Source organism: Prinia subflava, chromosome 4, assembly GCF_021018805.1.
Source record: "Prinia subflava isolate CZ2003 ecotype Zambia chromosome 4, Cam_Psub_1.2, whole genome shotgun sequence".
Lineage (NCBI taxonomy): Eukaryota > Metazoa > Chordata > Aves > Passeriformes > Cisticolidae > Prinia > Prinia subflava.
Genome location: NC_086250.1, coordinates 46,101,991 through 46,112,852, shown reverse-complemented (window position 1 = coordinate 46,112,852; position 10,862 = coordinate 46,101,991). Strand labels below are relative to the sequence as shown.

The window sequence follows — 10,862 nt, the reverse complement described above, 5'->3', positions numbered from 1 at the left end:
TAAGGTCACATTCATTCCTTGGTGTACTGTCCCAGAAGAGCTGCTTGGACAAGACAGTCTACCACCTCCAGGTAGTGTCTGTCTTGGCAGAATCCTGCAGCCATTCTAGGGGTCTGTATTGCTGCTCCACAACACCTTTTGGTGTGACTGCAACCTCAGCAGGAACAACACAAGCAGTAATGTTCATTTCAGTGCCACTGTAGTTCATAAAATTGGTGCTGTTAAACTACACACCACTGCAGAACAGGTAACATGCCCCTAATTAAGCCTTGGAGTACATCACTTCAAAGCAGTTGTGTTGGGCTTTGGTATTGTTTTTATTACATGTCTATTTTTTGTTTGATTTTGAAAAAGTTTGTTATTTTGAAAAACTTTTCAAAACAAAAAACTGGAATCAAGGATGAACCACAGCCATAACCTAAAACTGATCCAGACTTGTACCAGGATACAGTCAATGGATATCACAACTGCTAAGTGGCCTCTGCAGAGCTGGCCTCTGCCCATTCCTGGAGGAACAGGTGCCCAAAGGACAGAAGCCAGCAGCACGGCTGTGTGAATCACTCACTATCCGAGGGCAGACCAGTCAGACTCAACCACAACAGCTGCCAGAGCCACACAAGCCTCAGAACGGCATTTTACTCTGAAAGGAGCCCATACATGGCACAGCCGATAAACACTACACAAGGCGTTTAAGTCCAATATACACTTCTAATGAGTTTTCAATTTACAAATAATTTTTTAAAACCCCCACACTCCTCACCATAACAATATAATGCAGATCTTACAGTGTTTCCAACACTGTCAGTCCTCAAAACCTAGGTTTGCATTATTAAGATAACAGTGTGCTTGGGTTTCCAAGGAAGATGATTCTAATGAGAAAGGACCAGATGAGACAAACCAAATCCCAAAATTTTCATACTCTCCACCTTTTAAAGATCAGACCCAGAAAACAGGAATCCTCAAGCAGTCTTGTAAATCAGCACAGTACTTCCCCTTGGCTTCCGAACCTGTGATTCCCTGTGGCACTCCAAGCCTCTCGCGCTGGCCAGTACTGCCCTCACACACCTCAGCAGGGCAAAGCACAGGCACATCTTACACACCCTGCTTCTCACAAAAAAGGTCCTTTTGCACAGCATTTTTTGCCTGCTTTGTTTAACAGCATAATACCTTAACTCCAAGCCATTCCCAACATCTCCAAAAAAATAAAAACCAGGTGAAATCGACTCATTTTTTTTCAGCCCCACTCTCTTCTCCCTGCCAATCCCACCAGCTCACTCAGGGAAAGTGCAGAGGCCAAAACATTCCATAAAACACAAGCACCACTTCAATTTGGTTTCCCATCTATATCTTGAAGAGAAAAAAAAAAAGGAAAAATAACACCATACCATTAATTTTCACATGTTTAATGTAATGGCACTCTTATTAACTTTACAGTACTTTCATCTCCACTAGATACTGTGTTTCAAAAGTATAATGGGAAGAAAATAAACATGAAAAAACACTTTTTGGTAGTCTTAAAAACTAAATCATTTGGAGTTACATAAGCATAATTTACTTTCAAAAATTGTTCACTATTTTATTTTTTACCCTTATCCAACAAAAACTGGTTTTGTTGGGTATTTTCATAAATTTAAAGAGAGATCATAGATGGCACTTGAACTCTGAAGTCAGGGTGTCATAAGGTTATACCAGGACTTCCGCTGGAGCCTGCCATGAAGCAAACACTATAAATAGGGGAAGAATGTGCAAGAGCTCCGAATAAGTGAGAAGCACAACATGTTTTGCAAGCCTGTGTTCTCAGGGCCATGAGAGTGAAGACTTGGCTGAGGAAAGCCTGCCCAAACTTCCCCAGCTAAAGTCTATTCAAAGCAAACCCACCATTGAAAGCCACAGGGACAGCCACACGCCGCTTTCTGCAATATTCATGACAAGCTTTCCTTTAGATCTGACCTTGGATCAACAACAAAAACAACCAGAGAGTGACTTGGAGAAGCCACAGAAATCATGGAAAGCATTCGTTTTTGCCATGATGAGTAATTAGGGGAAATAATATGAAATAAAGTTAAAATAGACTAAGCAGACTTTTTTTTTTAAGGCGGATCAGCTAAAAACTTGCAACATTACTGATTTTCTTATCAGTTTCATACTTACACTTTAAAGAAATCAGGAAAACAAGTACACTTTGTACTAAGTTTGGAGCATTCTTTAAGAGGAGAAACTAGTCTAGAAGCAGCCAGGACCCCTATTTTCACCTAAAAGTTTAGCTCGAAAGACTGTGAACTTATACAATCACTTAAATGACTTGAGTTTTTAGAGTGAAATGTGTTTCCTATAATTTACAGTGTTCATTTCAGCTTTTATTCCCTCTAATTCAGAGTTTGGGAAGGGACACAAGTGAATTGCTCGTTCTACTGTTCCATTTTTTTTTTTAATTAAGAAAATATTCACTAAACTAAGAAATGAATTAATAATTTACCTTTGCATCCCACTTCTGGAGTTGCCTTCCACCCAAGGACATTCACAAATACTCTCATGTTTAATACTTAATCTTTGTAAGAGAAAGTAATTTGTAACTTTAAGTTACTAATTTGTTCACTCAGATGCCCATATGATATGAATTGGGCAGATTGTTTGATTCATGCACAGGACTAACGAAGTATGTTAAAGAAAATAAATGCAGAAATCTACACAAAGTACAACTTTTGCTTGAATCATATATTAATTATACAGAAGAAACAAAGATCTTTACTTACACAGGAAAAGGGTGAAAAAAACACTCAATCCAGCACTTTTCCTACTATAAGAATATTGCACATTCCAATAATGTTGCACAAATTACTGGCTTTTAATAAAGACCATATATGAGGTATTAGTCTATTAATAAATAAAGAAGAACATGGAAATGGAAAAGCACTTAATATAATGCAACAATCCGTTCCAAAGATTAGGCAATGAAAACTGAACAAGCGATAATACACACATTTGAGGGGAAGGCTGAAGTTCCTTAGCAAACAGGCAGCTTTCAATATCCATCCAAGAAGCAAAGGGTTAAATCTCTTAATAAAGATTTTGAGAACTCAAAGCCTATTTTGAACACTGCTAGTTAAAATGCTTATTTTGCTCATGTAATCAACCTGAAAGGAAAATTCTTACCTCCCATTACTAATGAGACAGCTAATTTAACCTACTGAACCTGTCTGACTAGTTAAAGGCTGCAACGGAACTTTTTGATTGACATCAGTTAAAGTATTTGGGAGTTTTGTTGTGCAGCATTTTCTGGTGGTTTTTCCTTCCTTTTTAGTTTTAAGCAGTTGACACTGGTTGTGGGTTTCCATGGTGCTAAAATCAATACCCATTAGTGCTGTCCTTACTAGCAGTTTCCAGCCCCACAAGGCATTGGATGAAAACAAGGATTGTAATTTTCAGTTTTACTCTGTGGTTAGGTGAAGAATTTACCTTTCAAATAGCAACACTGAAAAATTCCTGCTGACAGGTAATAAATCTGTCAATCTAAACACTGTAGCTTTTACCTAGACCCTTTCAGGAACACCACAAGTCTGTAAGCAAGCTTATCTTATTGAAGTTCCTAAGATCTCAGAGGGATATTTTAGTTCAATAAAGTGAGCTATAAGTGAGTGCACATGTGGTAATATAGTAAGCATAAAACAAGAGTGTTTTGGGTGTGCCCTTCCAAACTTGTTAGAGAGATATTTGTATTGTGGAAGAAGGGGAAAAAAAACCCCAAACAAAAACTTTGTGTGCACACAAACTTACATACACGAATATCTCTATATCCCCTAAATAAGTCAAGGGTTATTCAAATCGTAAGATCATTTCAGGCCAGTTCAGAAATAAAACTAATTCCTACATCACTCACTGTCTTAGCATATTCCCTCGCTATTTTCCAACTTCAAAAAGTAAAGGTTTTACTAATACTTTTGCAATGCCAGAGAGAGTAACAAAGACCCAGGGAAGTCATATTTCTGCTGCTATTTTGTGTAAATTATGTAATTTGCACAGTACATCTGTATCAGGCAAAAACTGCAAGTGCAAACTGGGAAATGACTAAAAAAACAAGCAGCATGTCAAAATTAAAGTATCTCCTCTGCTTAAATCCACACACCAGTAATTCAACCAGTCCTAAACTGGTTTTTATGAAAAAAATTATATTACATTTCTGAAATGAAAAATATATATCTTGAGCTCAAATTTAGGGAAGTGTTTACTAAACTGAAATATATATAATTTTTTCTGTTACATGAGATTACTTCTCTCCCATACTCTCCCAAGTAGTTGTTGGCACATTTATTTCCCAACAGGATGTAGTTTCTATTCTGAAGATTAATTTCATCTACAACTTCTTTATAGTAGTTTAAGTGTTTTTTAGAAAATACAGTTCAGAGAATTTCTTCCATGTTAGCACAAAACCAAGAAAGATTATGAAGATGTTGAGAAAAGAAGAAAAGTTTAGAAGAAAGGAAACATTATTGTCCAGAACAGTCGGTGTATGTGGTAACCATGTTTCCTCGTCTCTGAGTGACAGTCCTGCAGTGCTTGCTGGATCCATGAAACCTGGCATCAGTTCGCACCGCATGTCTGTGTGCATTTTCAAAGTCACTGAACGAAAACATCTTCTCCATATTCTCAAACACATCATCAAACAGTCCACCTCCAAAAGAAAACTCTTGGAAAGAACGTCTTTGCCGATTATGAGCCTCCCGATGACTTCGGAAGTGATTTTCAAAGTGCTTTTTCGACCGTGAATTTTGACTAAATAGGTCAAAGTCTTTGAACAGGTCATCAAAGTCAAAATTAAATGACTGATGGAACGGGCTTCCATTACTTCCTTTTCCTCCACGATGGCCAAGCTGATCATATTCTCTTCGTTTATTCTCATCTGACAATGTTTCATATGCTATTAAGTTAAAAAAAAAAAAAGTTGTTACAGAAAAAAAAAAAACTTTACACAAATACAAAGAACAGCAGCTTTCTCTCTCACTCTTCCTGAACCAAACAAATCTCAAACAAGACTGTCATTGAGTGCTCAAGCCCAATCAAGCCCAATGTTGATTTACCTTTCTCTGAACCAAAACAAACTGCTTCAAAATACTTAAAAATTAACAAACACAGCTACATTATGAGGACAGCTTACACATAATATAACACAGTTTAACCATCAATAAGTATTAGTGTTTAGATTCGAAAGAAAATAACAATGAGAAGTGGTGATCAGAAAGCCTGAGGGAAGAAGGATGAGTTAGGAGCTCTACCCAACAAGACAAAGGATCTGCTGCACTCACAGAAACACAGGGTAATGTCTGCAGAGCTACCTGGCAGCCAGCCAGCAACACCAGTTACAAACAAGCAACAACATAAACATCAAGGAGGTAAAGAAAATTAATTTCACCATGTGCCAAGTCTCAATTTTTCCAAAGTTCAGCAATAAACGTAGATTTTGTGACTAGATATACCCAAAATGAAATTAGATTTCCCTCCAATCTTTGCTTTACAACTACAACTACTGGTATTCCAATGCAGAAACTTTAATAGAAAATATACCCATTCTGATAACTAAATAATTTAAAAACTCATTTTCATTTTCTTACCTGTCAAAGACTTGAAATTATTCTATATAATTCAACATTTAGAGTTTCTATTTCCTCCTGCAGTAGGTGCTAACAACTGCAGTAAGTATCCAACAAGGCTGTTGCTCCCTTCCAATATATTACTAACTTCTTTCAAAATGACTCTTCTGCAGACAAGAAGGTAAAGGCCAGAAATCCCATTTAGCTTAGTTAGGAGAACTACATGGCCAGATGGATGTTATACCTGAGTCTACAGGGAATACAAGTGGATATACCTTATTTTTCAGCAAGTCTTTCTGTTCTTAATTATCCACTCGCACCATTTTCTCACACAATACCTATACGTGGTGTATTTGTAGGATCACAGGATAGTTCAAGTTACACATGACCTCAGTCTCTACTCTAACCTCCTGCTCAAAGTAGGGTCAGTTCTAGACATCAGACTAGGTTAGTCAGAGCTGTACCCAGTCATTCCTGAAAAGTGTCCAAGGTTGGAGACTGCACAACCTCTCTAGGCAACCTGTTCTAACACTGGCCTGTAGAACAGAATCACAGAATTGTTAAGACTGGAAAAGATCTCCGAGATCATCAAATCCAACCGTTATTCTCAAGCTGCAAAAGTTTTTCCTTATAACCACTCAAACCTGGTGCACCTGTCATCTATTGTATTCCCACAGTGAACCACTGAAGCTGTGTGTACCCTGCTGTGTGTTTTCTTATAATCCCCCCAGAGTTACTGCAAGATTGCTATTAGGCCTTCCTGAAGCCCTGGTAGTAATCCTGAGCTGGATCTTATGAAACAGACCAAAAACTAACAATTAACCTCCCAAGGCTAAAGCTGTCCTACTACCGAGTATTTTTTGTGAGAAGAGGAATATGCCAAAAGCCTAATAAGCAGAAGTGTATAAACTGTGTAAAAAGCCTTCCTATGTGCAAGAACACAGAAACAACTCAGATTTTTATACTGGACATTTGACAGCACTTAAGCGGAATTCAGAAAAAAAAACCCTTTATAGCCCTTATTCAGTAAAAACAAAACGCAATTAGGTTATAGATATAAGGCATGTATCAAATTATTAAAACAAAAGACAGTGTATACAACCTTCAGCAATTTCTCTAAATTTTGCTTCTGCTCCAGGACTCTTATTTTTGTCTGGGTGGTATTTCATAGCCAGCTTGTGAAATGCCTTCTTAATCTGGCGGTCAGATGCATTCTTTGGAACTCCTAAGATATCATAATAGCTCTCTGTAGCCAGTATTAATTCAGTTATCATTAAGATGCAGAGAGCAAATGTGAAGACAGATTGTGTAGTGGCCATTTCTCCAGTTCCTAAAAAGAAAAAGAAATATACTTGAAGAACAAGTTATTTTACATTCCACGACAACTGCAATCCGGCAGAGGAAGACCAGGGTGTTTCAGGAGTCAATGACAGACTTGTAAGCGCACTGTTTTACACCTGCCAAACTCCATTACACTGTTTCTATATTCACAGGATATGTAAGTGAAAATACTGCAAAGTGACATTTCACATGCACAACAACCCCTTTAGTGGTCATCTTTGTTTCACACTTAACTGATCATTGTCATACAAAGTTGCAAAAGTAAATACACAGCACATTTCATTGCACTCACGCTGCCATACCTGACCTAGCTTTACATTAATCCTTGAGTTCTAGGACCATAAACACAGCAGCTCTAAATGAAGAACAGGCTGCAAAATCTGATTCTCTACTGGAAGACCAACTCAGTGATTAGCTGGTGCAACAACAGGAGCCTGACAACACAACTGGCCTAGAGATGACTGCAAGGTGCAGGAAGACAAGACTATTAGACACTCGTGATAGCTTCGGTTTGTTTAACCAACCTAAGGTGAACATGATAAAAAGCAGATTATTCATTTCCAGAGTTCAGCCAAGTAAAGCACATTTTCCTTTATTTAACAAGAGGCTGGCTTAGCTCATCCGCGTATCAGATTGCATTACAAAAGAAAACATCTACCATATCTTTGATATCAAAGAATTCATCTGATAAATATCACTGCATAGAAAGGTTTACGTTTGAAACCGTCAGTGTTGGAACTGAATAAGAAAAAAAAGTCTTTTATACAAGACAAGTAGATTCAACAATAATTAAAAGCTGTAGCCTTTTTTTCAACAACGCACCTGTGAAAAAGATGTATTTTGAAACACATATCTGAGAACTCAGGGGAAAATTGTGGCATATATAAATGATTTAAAAAAAACAGTTCCACATAGCCATGTGATGTCTCATGATTTTCACGAAGGACAGAGTGAGCTGTTCCTACTACAAGGTGAGAACTGATAATATGCCTGTGCATATTATATACAAAACATAGAGTGCAGAAAGGCAAATGTTCAAAGACGGAATGCAGCTGGCACTGACCAGAAGAATGTACGAGAAGACCCTGAGCATTCCAGATGTAACATGTCTCCCCCACCGGACTACACTACTTTGAATGTAATGTAAGAACAACTCAGAGACGACTGGTGTTACTTTCCTGAAAGTTGAATAAACAAACTTACAGTCTGAGCACCACTAAAGTTGGAATACTTTTGCTAGCCAGCATGGGACCCAATATTTTTCAGGCAGAATTCAAAAACTTTGAATATCTGATACATATGAAAATTAAGTATTTACCTGAAAGTCAATATCCATTAAACAAAATTAAAATGCAAGAACCAAAAATGGAAAAAAGAATATCATTTCTAATAGGTAAGTCAGGGCGCTAAAATGAATGCTGTGAGACGAGAGCAAAAGGCTTGCAAGATTAATCTACCCATGCCCTCTTAAGCATTTATTTGGCCAGCAGCCTGCATGATATCAAGTGCTAAGGGGCAGCAGTTGAAACTAATTGTATTTTGATCAGTGTACTTAGATACCAAATGGACAGTTCTTTCCAGTATTCTTTATGCACAATATCAGACATATTTTAGTACAAATTTTTCCCACATATCTTCTCTCACCACTTCACTAACCTGAAATTTTACCCCTTGGACACTAAGAGTTACCCACGTGAACATCCTTCTACGTGTTTGGGGCTTTCTTCCCGTTTGTGCTTTATAGATGCAGACTTATGTGTTCATCTCACACCAGAGATTGTTTTTATTTACTTCCTTAACCCCACCTGCATCATGCTTGCATAATCACCTGCTGCATTCTCTTCAGGTCAACCACCCTGCTTCTATTACTGAACACTGAAAAGAGCTAAAAGGAACAGTTCATGTCCTCCATTAAGAGCAAAACCCTCTTTCATAACTCATCAGAGATCATCAAGTTAGTCCTTTCAGGTTTTCTGCTCTGGCTAACCATCTCAACTTGTATTAATTCTTGATAGCAAAATACATCTGAATTTTTCTTTTTCTACAGTTCCTTACATTAGGAGTTCTGTAATGAAGTTCTTTGCTATAAGTGATTTCTGAAACACAGTAAAAAAAAACAGTACTTATGTTTTATTGTTTTTTAAACTAGCAAACACAGATTTAATCCTGTCCTTGAACAAATCACTCAAATTTAAGAATAAGATGTAAATGAAAACCAAATACAAATAAAACTCCAGTATAAGCAGCATTTCAAACTTCATAGGGTTATCAGAGAGCACAAGTCTTATGTTTAGATACTTCCAATTATTCAATTTACTTTTTAGAAAACACCTATTTTATATGCTGTCAGTACCTTAGTGTTGCTTCTGTCAACTACTTCAGCCCTGCCATCCCTAACTGATTTTACAATCCTTTTCAAAACAAAGTCTCTTCTAAATACTTTTTTTTTGTTTACGTCTCTTTACCCTCTGTTTCTCAATCAAAAAGTGACAGGTAATTTACACTTCCCAGGCCATACACTTGTAGCTACTTAAACCACATTCCAAAATTCAATAAATTCTGTACACATTAAGCTCATGCCATAACGAGCTCTTCCAATAATTATGAAGGGCTACACTTTATTTAGGTACATCTGTCAATGAAGTAGGAGATCTTATGCTGCATAGTAACTATTTAACTCTGTTGGATGAGCAGGTACAGATCTCAACTACTATTCACCTTTGTGCACCGTCTAATGTTTGTCCAAAGTACTGCAGAGGTGGTAACAATCAGTTCTTCATTAGTTTATGAACATTTATCAATTGCTGCACAATGAGGCAATGTTTGAGGATGACGTACCTAGAATAGAATCTGTCAGATTTAGAAAATAAGAAGCTACTTCGTCTTGCAACACAAATATCGTATTCCATTCTTCCTTGAAAGTAATTAACCTAAATATTGGATAAATGCTTATATTCAAAGTCTCACGTACTCAGAGGACACAGAGCATCACTAGTGTTCTGCTACTGTTTTCATTACAGAATGGCTATACACTAACCTGTGGAATGCTCACGTCCTATAATTACTTCGGCAACAATTTATTAATAGCAATAAAGTTACTGAGATCTTCCCTTGGTTCCCCTACCACGACTAATCCGATGAGTAAGCAAGTCTTCCAGTCTCAGGCAGCTACAGGCAGGTCTGTCAAACCGAGGGGCTTGTACTTGTCTTGACCTCTCCTATACCGACTCGAAACCAAACACAGAAGGTTCCTGAATCTTGCCGTGGAGCACAGGGAAACGAAGGAATCACCCTGACATCCCCCTGCCTATGCAGACCCCTGAAGCCCTGGCTGGAGCCGGACCGCAACACCGGGCGGGGCGGGGCCAGGCCGGAGCTCGGCAGCCGCTAACAGCCGCACTGAGCGACGCTGTCCCAGCTCCAGTGCAGCCACGCTGGAAAACACCACCGCGGCGTGGCTCGGAGAGGCCCAGATTCCAAAGAAATGCTCCGGACCGAGCCTCAGTGGCCCCCCTCTCCGCCCCCCTGACTAGTTTCCCACGCTGCCCCCAAGCTTCCCTACGCGCGCCCCTTCCCCCGACCCCTCCGCATTCACCTTCACTCCACCCACTTCAGCAACCTTCCACTTTCTCCGAGCCCTCACCCAGCGGCCGCGGCCCTTCTCCGCCGTCCTCCCCTCAGCGCCGGCCCCGCTCCTCGGCCGCTCCTCGGCCGCCCCTCAGCGCCGCCGCCGTTCCCGCCCGCCCGCGCCCGGCGCTCGCGCAGTCCGGCCCCCGCCGTTCCTACACGAAGCGCTCCGCCATTGGTCGCCCGCCGCACGTGACGCCGTGCACGCGGGAGGTCGCAACCGCGGCGCCGCCGCCGCCCGCCGCTGGGGGCGCTGTGAGGAGGCGGCACCGCGCCCGGCCCGGCCCCGCCCAGCCCAGCACAGCCCAG

The 10,862-nt window shown here is 39.7% G+C and overlaps 1 protein-coding gene across 2 annotated transcripts; it reads right to left on the bottom strand.

Moving 5' to 3' along the window:
- Positions 1 to 1,387: 1,387 nt before the first annotated feature.
- DNAJB9 (DnaJ heat shock protein family (Hsp40) member B9) lies at positions 1,388 to 10,698 on the bottom strand. 2 transcript variants are annotated; one of them, XM_063396682.1, is made up of 3 exons: positions 10,570 to 10,698; positions 6,688 to 6,915; positions 1,388 to 4,915 (listed from the first exon to the last, which is right to left on the bottom strand). In XM_063396682.1, exons 2-3 carry the CDS (start codon positions 6,902 to 6,904, stop codon positions 4,485 to 4,487), a joined length of 648 nt encoding a protein of 215 aa, XP_063252752.1. In that variant the 5' UTR covers positions 6,905 to 6,915; positions 10,570 to 10,698; the 3' UTR covers positions 1,388 to 4,484. The 2 variants fall into 2 exon arrangements, with proteins under 2 accessions (XP_063252752.1, XP_063252753.1); XM_063396683.1 differs by having other exon boundaries at positions 10,522 to 10,659.
- Positions 10,699 to 10,862: the final 164 nt, after the last annotated feature.